At 40.0% G+C, this 15,728-nt stretch overlaps 1 protein-coding gene across 1 annotated transcript in view; it reads right to left on the minus strand.

Annotated features, from left to right (window-relative positions):
* The window catches only part of BMP5 (bone morphogenetic protein 5), a 109,545-nt gene that overhangs the window by 12,667 nt on the left and 81,150 nt on the right, over nucleotides 1-15,728 (minus strand). Inside the window, exon 4 of the mRNA XM_010995384.3 lies at nucleotides 5,271-5,465. Coding sequence (XP_010993686.1) covers nucleotides 5,271-5,465 — 195 coding nt within the window. The remainder of the gene's footprint in view (nucleotides 1-5,270; nucleotides 5,466-15,728) is intronic.

Here is a 15,728-nt window from a genome sequence, read left to right on the forward strand (position 1 = left end):
CGCTCAGGCGCTCTGGGCTTACTCATCTCACACCACCTTGCACCTACTCTAACAGAATTGATCTCCCGATAATTACTAGTGTGCATGCCTTTCCCATTGTCTTTGGGAGCACCTTTTAAGAAGCAAGATTCTTATGTTACCCACATTTTATCAGCATAGAGTTAATGTTGTGCCTGCCACTCACTGGATGTTGATTCAATATGGAATACCTATTTCACAATAAACCACGCCCAGATATGTTCTCTCCGCGAACTTTCTCCAGAAAGACACTTGACAATAAGTGACCAAGGGCAGGGGTACTTACTAGAGAGACAGAGGGAGAGAGAATTTCTAGTTTTCTCTGATGTAAAAGTCTGAACTCTTTCTGTACCAGTTCTGAAAAACCAAACCGCATGAAGTCATTTGAACAAGAGCAATGGAAACGTCTAACACTGAATGAGCATGTAACCACCGTTGTCGGTTTTTACACGTACTAGATCACTGAATCCTCACAACACGTGTCATTTTACCCTATGAGGCCAGTATTATTAACATTCCCACTTTACAGATGAAGAAACAGAGGCAGAGAGAGATGACATATCTTGTCCAAGATGATACAACCAGTAAGTAGTGGCCCCAAGGTTAGATGACAGAATGATGGTTGACAGAGAGGGAAATGCACAGATGGACAGACAAGAAGATCACTAGAGCTGGATGTCGCATGCACCAAAATAAGTGTTGTTTTAGAAGGGAGTTCCAAAATTTCACACATTCAAGACACAGACACCAGCTTTTAGCGTTCCTTACTGTAGAAATCACGTGCATTAACACCATTCTCACATGGGCAGCCTTATAGGATTTTCACGGCAGCATTGATTTTCTAAAGCCCCAATTTTTTTTGAATGATTTTGCCCTTGTTTTTATATACATATGTGTGTGTGTGTGTGTGTGTGTGTGTATGTATTCATTTTTTTTAATCAAACTATAGTCAGTTTACAATGTTGTGTCAATTTCTGGTGTATAGCATCATGTTTCAGTCATACGTGTACATCCTTTACATACACTTTTTTATTATGGGTTATTACAAGATATTGAATATAGTTCCCTGTGCTCTACAGTAGAAACTTGTTGTTCATCTATTTTATATATAGTACTGAGCATCTGGAAACCTTGAACTCCTAATTTAACCCTTCCCACCCCCTTCCCCCTGGTAACCGTAAGTTTGTTTTCTATGTCTGTGAGTCTGTTTCTGTTTTGTAAATAAGTTCATTTGTCTCCTTTGTTTTTTTTTTTTCTTTTTAGATTCCACATACAAGTGATATCATATGAGATTTCTCTCTCTGGCTTACTTCACTTAGTATGACAATCTCCAGGTCCATCCATGTTGCTGCAAATGGTATTATTTTATTCCTTCTTATCGCAGAGTAGTATTCCACTGTATAAATAAACCACATCTTCTTTATCCGGTCATCTTTAAGACAACCAAAATGTCTTTTAAAGAGTGACGTGATTAATTCTGATACAAGCACTATTGAATACATTGTAGCAGTTAAAAAACATAGTCACCAATTTGAAAGATGGAAAAAATATATTGTTTATGAATACATAAGACCAACTATGACATTAAGAGTGAACTATAGACTTTGGGTGATTGTGATCAACCAATGTAGTTTCACTTTTGGTAATAAAATGCACCATCCTGGTGGGGGACAATGATAATGGGGGAGGCTGTGCAGGTGAGGAGGCAGGGGGTACATGGGAAATCTCTGTACCTTCCTCTCAATGTTCTTGTGAACCTCAAACTGCTCTTAGAAAAGTCTTTAAAAGGACATAAAGATATACCATTCATGTAATTAATACATAAACACATACATAACAAATGTAAAATGCATAACAAAAATATATTCTCGAAAAGAGATGTAAATTGGGAGGAAAAGATTCGGAAGTGCGTGCACCATGCTGATACCAGGGTATCGGCAGAACCCACCTCAAAAGAGTTAGGTGATGAGAGGAGAACTGTAGCTCTTTTTATGACTTGATTATTTTTGAAATAATGAAAACGTATATTAATTATAGACTCTAACACATTGTAAGCAAATAATTGCAATTAATTATTCTTTCTGGTTTTGATTAATAAGTTTGTCTGAGAGGCATGACTTGACTTTGTGTCCGGTAGGCAAGAGACAGTGCCTGTCAGAATTGAGAGTAAGTGTGGGATGCTTTTGTTTTAATGCCTCTTTGAAACACTTGTCCTAAGACACCACCATGGTTTCAGGCCGGGCACCCATGACTGGATTCACCTTCCAAGATCCCTAGGATCAAGCTTGCAATAAGGAACTTCCCAAGCAGGCCTGCAGTGAACCAGAACTTTCCATCTGCCCTGTTAGTTCTCCAAATCTTTAAGGCTCTATTATTTTCAGCACGGATACAGTCCTTAGAACAGAATCTTGCTCTCGGTAGGTTCTTTAAACTCTAATCAACTGAGTGCCTTTCCATCTTAACGGGTGGCTAACTTAAAACTTAGCTACTGCCAACATTCTCTTTTCCCCCAAACCCAAATTCAGATAAACGTCAACTGTGTTGCCTCATAGTGAAAATAGGCACTGTCTCCCTCAAAGTGTCTGCTCTACCTGCTTGCCAAAACCCTGAAGAGGAACAAAGAGGGAGGGTTTCTACAGAAAATCTGGGAGCAGGGGTTCTGTGCACACGCCCCTGAAAAAGGAAGTTAGTTTTTCCCACACAGCCAACACGTTAACTTGTTCAACGCGCGTTTGTGAAGTTCCTGTTTTGTGCTAGACACTGTTCTAGGCTCTCCCGTAGGAGCATGGGAGGATAAATGGGCATTGGGGAGTGGGAAGGCAAGACTCTTTGAAAGAAGAAGGAAATGAAGTAAAGGCAGCAAGAATAACCTGGGCTTTAACTCTCCTGCACTGATGGGGACTTTCAACGTTTGACGATATGCGTTGAAAAAAAGAAATGGGACCAAGCAAACATCTAATACTCCGTCCTGGGCCTTCCTCAGTCATGGAGTCTCCACACAGTATTTTATTGCAAAAGCCTAGGAGTGTTACAGCATTTACTATTTATATTTGGATAATTTTTAAATTTCACTGGCATTTCAAGTCTCCAATGTCTCAAATTTTATATTTATATTAGCATTCCCTTTCCTTAAACCCCTGCTTTTTTTGAGCCAAATCCTATGAGACTTTTTCCCGTCTGCTTGATTACTACTTATTGAAAGGTTAAGTCTTCTACACGCAAAGCAGCTACTTTCTTTCTTCTTATTATCAAAATATGAACATGCTCCAAAACCATCTGCCACATATTTCACAGAAATGGGTGCCAATGACACACTTTTTAAAAAGACAATATTGGTCTATATTAGAATAATTTTGTACTCTGAACAGTGTCAGGAAACTGGTGAAAAGTTATGTGATTTCTACTCCATGTGTTTTATGCATCTCTGGTGATGGAAGCACATTTGTTTTTGCAGTCAGGAAGAGAAGATAAACAGAGGTCACCAGCAGGGAAAAGGACTTTGATGATTTCAGTCGCTGGAACGTCTCTGCCAGAGTCATTACGAGATCGAAGAATACGGATGCGACTTAACCTTTCCCCTTTGTAATTTCCTCAAAAATTATTTACTGTTCTATTCAAGATTTAACAAATCTTTTTCTTAATGCAGTCTGCTGCATTAAATTAAAAACATTTCAACCTATTTCAGAACCATTCTACATGAAAAGAAAAATATACAACCTTGACAGGGTAGTATTTACAAGGAAGAAAAGGTCTTAGAGAGTTACATTTCTCCATCTTTCATACTAAGCAATTACAATTTTTGCCAAACTAAATATCTTGTGAAGATCTTTATAAAATAGCCTTGTAATATTAGGCACTAATGTCACGTTTACTTTCAAGTGACAAAGACAGTTAGACTTATTTGATGGAAAATTATTTTACCACACTGCTTTAGGGGTAGCAGGTAATTCAGTAGAACGCGATTCCATATCGACTCTCCCCTCCACTTCTGCTGCTCAATACACAAAACAGACCTCTTTCTAACACGATGCTCCTGCGCCCACACTCTAGGGAGGTTCCAACGAATTCCACTTAGTGTTTTCTGTTGAGAGTCTCAGGTTTAAAAAAAAATGATTGTTTTTGTTTCATTTATAATCATTCATCTCTTATCTAACACTCATGTAAATTTGAGTAATAACAAAAGGACAAGATGACTTGTCGGTTTCAAGTAATTTGGGAAATAATGAAGATTTCAAGAATAATGGCACGCACTGAATGTGTCTTTTTGGAAGAACGGAGCGTTCTTATTTGCTGAAATACCACGTGTCGAGTCATTTCTGGTTTTTTCACCGGCTCAGTCACTGCGTCTCGCAAGTGCTCTGGTGTGATGGCCAACGACAAAGAGGAACACACATTTTACAAGTGAACAAACATGCTGTGCTAAGTTGGAATGTTTCCAGGGCGAGGTTTCCCCTTCACACTGGCTTATTTTTCATAGACACAGATAGTTTCTTGGAAGAAAATAGCCATCATTTGCATCTAAGAGCAGCCTATGAAGATGCGCTTGCGGGGCTAAACAAGGTGATCACTGATGTTAATGGTAATGATTAAATCCTTTCAGAATTTGGCAGTTTGATGAGTTCAGATCCAACTGTACTTTTATCTCCCTTTCGATCATTGAATAGATTAAATTACAAGCACAGTGGAACCGATTATGCATTAGTAATAATTTCGTTAGGTTCCATATATACATCTGTGTGTACACATACTCAGAGCAGACGATTTAAATAATAGCCTCCAAATAATTTACAGAAACGACCATACAATCTATCCTGCTTCTATTGTCAGAAAAAAAAAGTTTAAGCTGCATGCTTTACACATATTGCTTTAAGTACCAAAAAATAAAATTTTTATTTTGAATTTACCTGGTTACCCAGCCATCGCTGAGAGGCCCTGGGGAGGTCAGCTACAAGTTGCGTCATTCGGTTTGGGTTAGCCTTTGCTGAGTGAGCTAGTTCATAGTTTTATTACTGCCAGCTTGATTTTAATTTGAACAGCGTCTTTCAACATACGGGGGTGAGCCCTACTGATTTGAAAATGAACAACAGAGTGACTCACGGATGAAACGTTCTGGATATGCTAGGAAGATCGCTGGATGATTTAATAGACCAAATGAAGGTATCTCCAGAGGGTAAATTTATTGTGGCTTCTTGATTTGCAACACACGACCCCATAACTCTCTGTGCATAACTAACGCTCTGCTTTTATCTTACCTCCAACACTGGACACTCTGGAGGAGTCCTGATGAGAGCTGGATTTATTGCGGTTTTGATTTTTCCGTTTGTTGGCTGCTCTCACTGATCGAAGAAGCACCTCACTTGCCTTGAAGAAGGCCACCATGAACGGCTGTTTTGACTGAGGTCCATGTCTCCCCACCAGACCGGCTGACTTTACATTGATGCTGTGGCCTGGGACAAAGGGAACAAACCAAGAGTTCATGAAAAAGCTTCGTACCTGATGAGAATGAACTCTGGGGCTACTTTGGAAAAGGGAAACATTTTGCAACACTGTTGGGATGTTTTGTGTGCAGGCCAAAGATCCTTAAACACATTGAAAGTTCACCGTTACAATTACGCGTGCTTGGCTTTCCATCTTAGATCACTTTTTCTTTGGTCACAGAATACCCTCCAGCCTTCACTGACTGATCCTTCTCAGACCTGGAAGTCAGCAAGGTTCAAGGGAAAGGCTTGACCACCATCACCTGGAAATGTCCAAGTTCAGTAGCAATTTCCAAAATCTTAGCTGTGGGCTCTTCTCATTAAACGCCCTGTAATTTCCCTCCACGTGATAAAAGCCAAATGGCCAGCTCTCCTTTCTCTAATTCTTTGCAGGTTTTCCCGTGGTGATCAGTGCTGAGAGCCGCCCCCTTCCCCCTGGCCTGTGCCCAGCGAACTGTACAAAGCTGTAATCCACGTCCAGCTCTTCATGGATCCTTCCAGAAGCCCCTGCTGGAGGTGTGCTTTGAGCTCCAGGTCTCCCTCCATGTAATGGATCTTGAAGCAAACATGAAAATTTCAGAATCCCTCCCTCTCTGAGCTTTGACACACCTGAATGATGTTTACCTGAAAGGATTTCAGAAGATGCAAACCAAGCCCGGAGATGCTCGGAAGGGAGAAAAACTCCATGTAAGCTTGCCTTTGTCTCTAAACCAGCCTGCATCTCAGACCCTTCTGAGCCGGCTGGTGTGGCTGTTCATCAGGAAAGGAGTACAGCGAGGCCCAGGCAGGAGTGAGGCAAGGTCAGGTGTTCTAGAGACTAGACGACGATGTTGACAGAGCACTTCTCCCGGTGGGGAGGCAATAATACTGCTTATCATTAAACTAATGTTAAAGCTGTTTGGAGTACTTGCGATGTGTGCTAGACATCTTTCTAAGTGTTTTCCATGCATTCTTTTTTTTTTAATTTTATTTTTTATTGAAGTGTAATTGATTTACAGTGTTAGTTTCAGGTGTACAGCAAAGCAATTCAGTTATACATACACATACATATATACATATTTTTTCAGATTCTTTTCCATTTTAGCTCATTACAAGAAACTGAATATAGTTCCCTGCGCTATATGCAGTAGCTCCCTATTATCTGTTTTATATATCATTTAATGCCATTCCACAAATACTCTAGGAGTTAGTTATTCTTTGCCCCTTTGTACATTTCACTCTCGGTTATGCTCTTTTCATTTAAAATAATTATCACGGAAACATTTTATTTATATATATAAAGAGAAGCATTGGCTGATTTGAGCTTAATGAAAATCACCCAAAGAAAATGAACTATTTAATCTTAAATTGTAAATTTAGTCGAGAATCACTCAAAAGGCATGCCAAAAAAAAAAAAAAAATCTCTTCCATATACAGAAGTTACCAACCTTTTCAGAGTAAGATATATAATGTGGTTTGAAATACGTGCATGACGGGCCCTGCCTTGCCCCCTGAGAAATGTGCAGGTTTTCTTAAAATATTTATTCAGTGAAGATCGCAGGGCAACCTCAGTCCATTCTAAGTCCTGACCCACCTTGGAAGAAGGAAACGGGAAACAAGTCCGTGAAATGGCATCTGTGGCATTTTAGCAAATAAACTCTTGCTCTTAACCAAATTTATTTTGGCAGTGTAGACTCTTCTGTGTATACTGGTATTGTGCGCAGACCTTCCACCGTCATTAAACGAGACCGTGCCATGTGAGGCTGTGCAGCTGTTGGGAGGGACAGGGAGGTCCCTGAAAGGTGGAGGCACTGGTTGAGAACAGGACGCATGCGCACCGGCCGCACAGCATCCGTCCACGGCCGTTCTCAGCAACTGTTCCGCGACTAATTGGGAAAACTTGCTCGGTTCCTACAAATATGAAAACGGCCACCCGCTTCACACATGCCTACCTACTCTCAGTCCTACCGGAGAAAGAACCGACAAATAATCAGAGCAGTAAACCTTGGACAAATAAGCGTATGGGTTTCTCTTTTAAATGCAAACTCACGGTGGCGCCACGCCAGGGTCTATATTTCTTAGAAAAACTCTATCACGGGCATAAATGAAAGAGGCAGTTTGATTTGCGGTCAGGGTAGTTTCCATTCTACTTCCACTGTAACAAATGTATTAATTCAGCTCAGACTTCCTCCTTCTGGCAGCCCTTTTGCTGTAAAAAGAGAAATTAGAAGTCCCAGCCAAATACCATACCTTGAACTGACCCACTTCAATACATAAACACTTTTACAACATGTTTATTCAGGTGTAGCACTTGAAATTGGTTTAAGATGTTTCCACTGACAGGGAGCGCAGCAAAAGAAAAAAAAAAAGAACTAAGAAATTTGACTATTAAGGAATAGAATAACTAGCAATCTGTTCTTCAGATTTTTTATTTATTTATTTATTTTTTCTGCCTCGGAGTACAATATCAAATGTATTTGTCGAGCTTTTATTTTGATGTTTTAATGAAGTGTTAATTTAACAGGAACTCAATTTTTACTCGCATCTATTGATGACTGCAGAAATCATTTAGAATATATGATCTCTCTAATGCTGAAGTAGGTTGTCCCAAGACGGGCAGGAGTGGAATATGGTTAAAGTCGGTTTTCCATTCGTTACAACACACACTGACCCTTTTATAGTTCCATAAGCAATTCACGCAGAGTGCCAAGTTTCCCTTGGTTTGCAAGAGGGGTTTCTTTTGTTATTATTCTAAAGACTTTGAATATTTTAATTTTTATCTGTGGAGAAATAATACTGCTCCCAAGATTTATGTTCTGGAAACTCTAAGGATGTGTGTATGTTACAAATATGGGCTTCTCAGACTTTACAAAGGTGGATATTGTGTGTGAAGCAAAGGACCCTTCAAACCAATGTGAACTCCCTTTAAAATAACTTTTGATATTATTAAGTTTCCTCTTGGTTTCCTTTTGACTTCAGCAATGAGGTGACTATTAAGATTCCACAAGTTAATGCTCGCTCAGTGGCTCTTGGTCTTGAGTTAGACCGTGGAAGCATTAACTATTCAACTGACTCCTTCAGACACATTAGACCTACGTCGATTATGCCGACGGAGCCCTTTGAATGGCTGAACGGTTGTTTTCCTTAGAAGGACTAATAGAAACCAAGACTATATTGTATGTATTAAAAATAGTGAAACTTTTATAAAATCTCTTTAACAATGTTGAATTTTACGATTAAGTTACAGTATGTTTTAGATACTGCAAATGCATCCATAAAGAAACCTACCTAAAACACTGATTTAGGAAAACTGCACGTAGGTGTGTGTTCTCATGGTTTTATTTTTCAAAGCTGATCCTTATTTTTGATTTCTCATTAAAAAAGTATAGGAAATAAAAAGAGCCTTAAAAGAAAAGGGTGATAAAGGACCCCAGCTTGAGTCCTCACCTTAGGATTCAGACAGGTCTAGGCATAGCTAGAACATGGGTAAGTTTAATTCACCAGGGATACGTCTGGATAAGGATGGACCAGCCTGAAGGGGAAGAATTCATCGTAAGGAAATGATGAACCCCTAAAGCACAGATTCAGAACCACGTCCCAGTGAGTATAAGGAAGCAGGGGATTTTGAGTCTGTAACTGAGTTCCTTCTGGCCCAGTACCAAGGTGGGCATGATTAACTCCTCACGAACAAAGGCGATTCCAAAAAAATCTGACAGAACTGTTTTTACCTAAAGTTCCTGTAAAATCCTGGGAGGACAAGGCAGCCCTATTTTGGAGCTTGATTAAAAAGGTGACACAAGTGCTGGGAGGAGATTCTTCCTCCATCAGAAGAGTGGTTTCCAAGGAGTTTGCTACGTGGGTACCGAGGGCAGGTCCAAGACGGTCTCCTGCACCAGCATCAGATCCGCCTCCGAGAGAGTCGTAGTTCAGAGGTGAGCAGAGCAGCAAGCTGATGGCACAAGGACTTTTAAGGTGGACCCAAAACTGTCCCAAAGTGAGAGGCGGTGACAGTGATGGGATGACGTGATCCTAGAACAAGAGGACACTTCCCTGTGTCACGTCCATGTCCTGATGTTGGACCCTCAGAGGAGGGAAGGGAAGTGATCTGCTAAGTGGGTGGGGTGGTAACAAGAGAGTGAGAAGAATCTGATGGTGGAGAGTTCAAGTTTAAAGACACTGGGGGATCTCCCACACAAATGGGAGGGGAGAAGAGACAGGAAAGGTTCTTTGCAGGATATACCGGCATCCCAGTGATTTCACTGATGGCAGCTAGAACCAAAGAAACACGGTGCCCAATTCTCCCACGTCTGAGTATCACAGAATCCTTGGATCATAAAATGAAAGGGGTGGGGGGAGGATAAATTAGGAGATTGGGATTGATAGATACACATTACTGTATATAAAATAGATAAACAACAAAGACCTTCTGTGTAGCACAGGGAATTATATTCAATATCTTGTAATAACATAATGGAAAAGAATCTGAAAAATATATATGTATATGTATATGTATATGTAGAACTGAATCACTTTGTTATACACCTAAAACTAACACTGTAAATCAACTACACTTTGATTAAAAAAAATAAATTTTTTAAAAATGAAAGGGGTATTGAGGCCAAATGTGGGAGCCCAGAGTCTGGTACAGACAGAGATTTTGTCTTTTGCATTTAAGAAGAAAATACCCACTGAACCTCTCTGTGTGAACATTTTGTAGAACTGGTCCCACCTTGGCCATCTTGTTCTCATCTCAAAATTATCCTACAGGTACTGAGGGAAGAGAAGCAATCAGAGTAGCAAATGGATGGTTGTATTATCTCTCAGTTTTATTGATTACAGAATGAATGAAGATGGAGTCAGGATGGTATCTTCAAGGAAATAATTATTCTCTTCACACAGGAATCAAGAGGAAACTACATGAGGCTGCAGCTCTAACCTAACACATTTCGGCACAATTGAAGATGGAGGTTCAAAATTTCCAGATGTGCTCCCCTACCCTTACTTTGTTTGAGCACTGGAGCTGGGGTATTGGATTCACATCTGCCTAAGGACACAACTATTTCAAGTCTAGAGTCACAGAGCAGGTAGGCAGGCAAACCAAAGATCCATCCCAAACTCACAAGTTTTGTATTTCAGACCATTCCTTTTGGAAAACGTGATTTTCAAAATGTTTATTTCTTTAAAAACAGGGTTATTAAAGGAGGCTCTGACATAAAACAGCCCTTCACAGACATGTTGATGTTATAAGGATAAGTGGTTCCAAATATGAGCATTTAGTTTCCCTCCAGATACACAGTTTGAAAAAAACATTCATTTGAGGATTTATCAGAGTCTAAACGTTGATATCACTCTACGATGTTAGCATAAATTCCAGTTTGTTTCTTCCCCTATAAACCTACAGTAATTGCCTGCTTAACCCAAAACACCTGTGATAAAACTTACACACACATTACCTTTTCTTCTTCTGGAAAGTCTCCTGCAGCATCCTTTATGGACTAGTTCACAGAAAACAAGTCAGCACACTGTTTCTCATTCACATATCCTTCTGATCTTCGCTAATTTTCTATCTGTAATTAAATTTGATGCTGGTGCTCTTAAATTATAGTTTCCCTGACTCTCAATTAGACTGGAATTTTATACCCTTTTTAGAAACAGATGATTTAAAATGTGTAGAATTCTCTCCTGGGTGTACAGACGAAATCATTTTCATATCAGATTTTAAGGAATGTGGGGGAGATAGAATTTTTCTCTACTTAAACTCCATAGACATTTTAACTCAGTGTAACCCGAAATTAAGCATATTGTCATCTAGCTATGAATTTCAAGGCTGCCATTCTTTGATGAAAACTTTGCAGAGTTTCTAGTTTTACAGTAAAAGCAGAGACCTATTGCCGGGCATTTGAAGTGTCACAAATAGAATTTTACAGTCATGCTCAGGATTTTCTTGTTTTTAAGATGGTTTACTTTGCCTTATAGTCTCAAAAAGAAAGAAAGAAAGAGAGAAAGAAAGAAAGGAAGAAAGAAAGAGAGAAAGAAAGGAAAGAAAGAAAGAAAGAAAGAAAGAAAGAAAGAAAGAAAGAAAGAAAGAAAGAAAGAAGAGAAAGAGAGAAAGAAAGAGAGAAAGAAAGAGAAAGAAAGAAAGAAAGAAAGAAAGAAAGAAAGAAAGAAAGAAAAAGAAAGAAAGAAAGAAAGAAAGAAAAGAAAGAAAGAAAGAAAGAAAGAAAAGAAAGAAAGAAAGAAAAGAAAGAAAGAAAGAAAGAAAGAAAAGAAAGAAAGAAAGAAAACAAGGAAAAGCTGGGATTTTAAACTTTCATGGTGATACTGGAAACTCCTAGTAATATGGTATTGGTTTTTAAAAAAAGATATTTTTGAACTTCAGAGTGCAAGGTAGATTCTTTGGCGATTTTTCACGGTAATTCTGGGGTTCTGTTTAATATGCCAGGCTCTTCATGCAATTTCTATTGCTAGATCTTTTCATTCACTTCTTTATACTGATACTTAAAAGAGTAAATTAAGATGGGGGAGGGTATAGCTCAGTGGTAGAATGCATGGTTAGCATGCCCCAGGGCCTGGGTTCAATCCCCATTACCGCCATTAAATAAACAAACCTAATTACAACCCCCCGCCCCTGCCAAAATAAAATAATTAAATAATAAATTTAAAAAAATTTTTAAATAGTAAATTAAGAGGTAGGGGCACAGCTCAGTGGTAGAATGTGTGCTTAGCAAGTACAAGGTCTTGGGTTCAGTCCCCAGTACCTCTATTAAAATAAATAAATAAACCTAATTACCTCCCCCACTTCCAAAAAACAAAAAACAAAAAAACAAAAACGAGTAAATTAAAAATAACCACTTTGTTTTATATTAAATATTAAATTTTTACAATTTTATATTCTTAAAAAGTATCCAAAGCAAAAGGAGAGTCACATGTGATAATACGAGGGAATAAGGAAGGATTCTGTGAAAAGACACCTCTGGAGGCGTGACTTCCCCGGAGGGCAACTGGGGACCCCGTCCTGACGAGCCGCCGACACCAACCGTGGGGTCGAGCGCTGTTTGCCGATGAGAAATGCGGTCCCAGTTCCTGGTTACACTGCGGCGAAAGAAACCCGTTTTCCTCTATGATCTGGGGGCGTGGAGGGGACAGATTTTTTTTCAAGAGTTTGAATTCTTTCTAACAAGGGACTGTAAGGCCCTGCACTTGGAGAGAGCCGCGGGAGTCAGACAAGAAACTGGGATATTTGGGCAGAAGCATAGACGTGATGGCTCTAGGTGGGACCAGGACCGGGGTGGGGGCGGCGAGGGGGGTGGATTGCAAACAGTTGAGAATTGCAGCTCCAGAGGCTCCTGGAAGGAGGGCCTGGAGAAGAAAAGGCCGAGAACCATAAAGGAGCAGGGCCAGGGGTTTGTGCCTGGTGGTGGACGCTTTCCAGAACCCTCAAATGTTTTATTGCACGGAGGGTGGGACTGAGGTGATGGAAAAGGATTAGCCTCCTTCCATGGGACATCGTCTGAAACGCGGAGGCTCCCTGTCTCAGGCAGGACGGACCCGGCAAACGCTTTTCACTGGGGCCCTACCCTCAGCTGGTGGAAATACGAATCTCAAACTGAGCATCGTAGTTTACCTTAGCATAAGCACTTACTTTTTAATAGCTGTTCTCTTTATATTTATGCCTCTCCCCTGAGGCCCGCCGAACTTTTCAGACATCATCTGTCACATGGCCCGAAAACACTGGTTAGCAGTGGATCTTACAGGCCTCATTTATTTTAAGAAAGCAGAAACATTCTTTTCACAAAACCATGGGAAGGGTGAATTATTTTTAGTCTTTTTTCCAGTTATTATATGGGTTTTTTTTAAATTAAAAAAAATGTACACACACACACACACACATATTTCTTTCCTTGAAATCATAAGAGAGTTAAATAAAACTATAATGAAACAGTTTCAGAAGAAATCAACCAAAAAGTCTTTAAAAATGATTTCTCTGTGTTCAGATATCAATGAAGCAAAGCTTTCAGGCATTAAATTCATCTGGGTTTGTGTCACAGCAGGGAAGTTAATTTCATACCCTCTAGTTTGAACTTTCATCGTTCAGAAAAACATAGTTCATTGAACGTCTGACCTTTCCTTCCAGTCTGATATGGGAACCTGTGAAATGACCACTAAGCTACTTCAAGAATCTTTAGACTAGTCCGGGACTACCAAAGTGGAAGAGAAATAAATCCTACTGAGGCTTGATAACGAGAAAGAGTGAACACTATTTTCCAAAGTACACAGTGAAGAACTGATACTGACATACTTAATGCCAAAAAAATAGAGTTAAGACATTTGGGACTTAATCCTTTCCTCTATGTATGAAAGTTGGGTCACAAAACATTCTGCTGAGTAAAAAGCAGCAGAACTTTTCTTCACCAGTTTCTTCTGTCTCTGGCTTTGGCAAAATGTGAACTGATCTGCACCACGTAAGGGACCGGGCACATAAGGCACCTCCAGGAGTCCACTGTGGCCTCCAAAGCAAAAGGATCTTTCTGAGCTGTCCACATGCAAAATATTAGTTGGGTTCCCAGAGGGCTTACCCTTTGGTCTGCCTGGGTCAGAAGCACATCTGATCTCGCAGCATAAGTAAACCTTTCGTGTTTCTATTAGTTGTATTAACCCAGAGAGAAATCTCATGTGAAGGCCTCCACACATAAACATAGCTGGTACCCCAAAGTAATAACAAGCAAGTCTTTCTAAAGGATCGGGGAAGTTGGGAATGGAGCAGGTAAGCCCAATTCCCACTTTCTGAAGGTAAAAATGAAGCACCAGTCCAGCAGTCCCACTCCTGGGCATATATCTAGAGGGAACGCTAATTCAGAAATGTACCCCACTGTTTGTAGCAGCAAACAATAGGCAGTACATGGAAAAAACTGACATGTCCATCGATAGATGACTGGATAAAGAAGACGTGGTATATATACAATGGAATACTACTCAGCCATAAAAAAGAATAAAATAATGCCATTTGCAGCAACATGGATGGATCTGGACATTGTCATTCTAAGTGAAGTCAGCCAGAAAAAAGAAAGAAAAATACCATATGATATTACTTACATGTGGAATCTAAAAAAATGACACAGATGAACTTATTTACAAAATAGAAACAGACTCACAGACATAGAAAACAAACTTATGGTTACCAGTGGGGGAAAAGGAGTGGGAAGGGATAAATTGGGAGTTTGAGATTTGCAGATCCTAACTATTGTATATAAAATAGATATACAACAAGTTTTTACTGTACAGCACAGGGAACTATATTCAATCTCTTATAGTAACCTGTAATAAAAAAGAATATGAAAAGGAATATATGTATGTGTATGTATGACTGAAACATGATGCTGTACACCAGAAATTGACATAACATTGTAAACCGACTCTACTTCAATAAAAAGAAAATGAAAAAGAAACACCAGCTACCATCTATTGAAGCTCTCAGTATTTTGGCAATTGTTTACAACATCATCTTATTTACTCCTCACAAAAAAAGCAATGGTTGCATTTTGGAAATGAATGCAGTAGGGCTCAGAAAAGGGTCCTGTCTTTAACTCTGCCCTGTCGACCTTAAAGCTGTCCACTCTTCCTATTAGGATAGAGTTCCCCTTTGTCAGGGACTGTTGAGGGCTGATGCTTTGCTCTTGGGTCTCTGCCCTGCATCTTGAGAAGACTGGAGGAAATCCATCCATCTCACGGGTCTGCTGGTGACCCCCAGATCTGTCAAGAACACTGTGATCCCTGCTGGTTTTGTCAAGTTTAAGGTCAGACTCTCCTCAGTAAGTGGGAAGATAGCTCAACCCTCCTTCTGACCAGGAAAACGCAGGTGGTTCCCCAGTTTCTATTCCACTCAAGTTGAAACTTGACCAGTTTGACTGCGGAGAAATGAGTGTGCATTGTTAAGGAGCTGGGATACGTCATTTCCCTATCAAAGTATTTTTCCCTCTAATTTCAAGTTTTGATCACCCCTTGTAATACAATAGCTGCTAAATGGCACTCCCACAGGTGCCAGGACAGTTTTAAGGCTGGTCATGAAGGGTCAAAGGGTGGCCCAGTTCCCGGGAATCCCAGTCCCTTCCCCAAAGTAGTTGGAATCATCCTCCCACTTGTTAGCATATGAAGTCACGCAGCCCATAAAAACTAGCAACACAGCTCCTCATGGCCGCTCTCCCTTCTCAGTGTGACAGCCCACACTCTGTCTCTGGAGTGTGTGTCTAGTTTTAC

The sequence above is a fragment of the Camelus dromedarius genome, chromosome 19 (genome assembly GCF_036321535.1).
Source record: "Camelus dromedarius isolate mCamDro1 chromosome 19, mCamDro1.pat, whole genome shotgun sequence".
NCBI lineage: Eukaryota > Metazoa > Chordata > Mammalia > Artiodactyla > Camelidae > Camelus > Camelus dromedarius.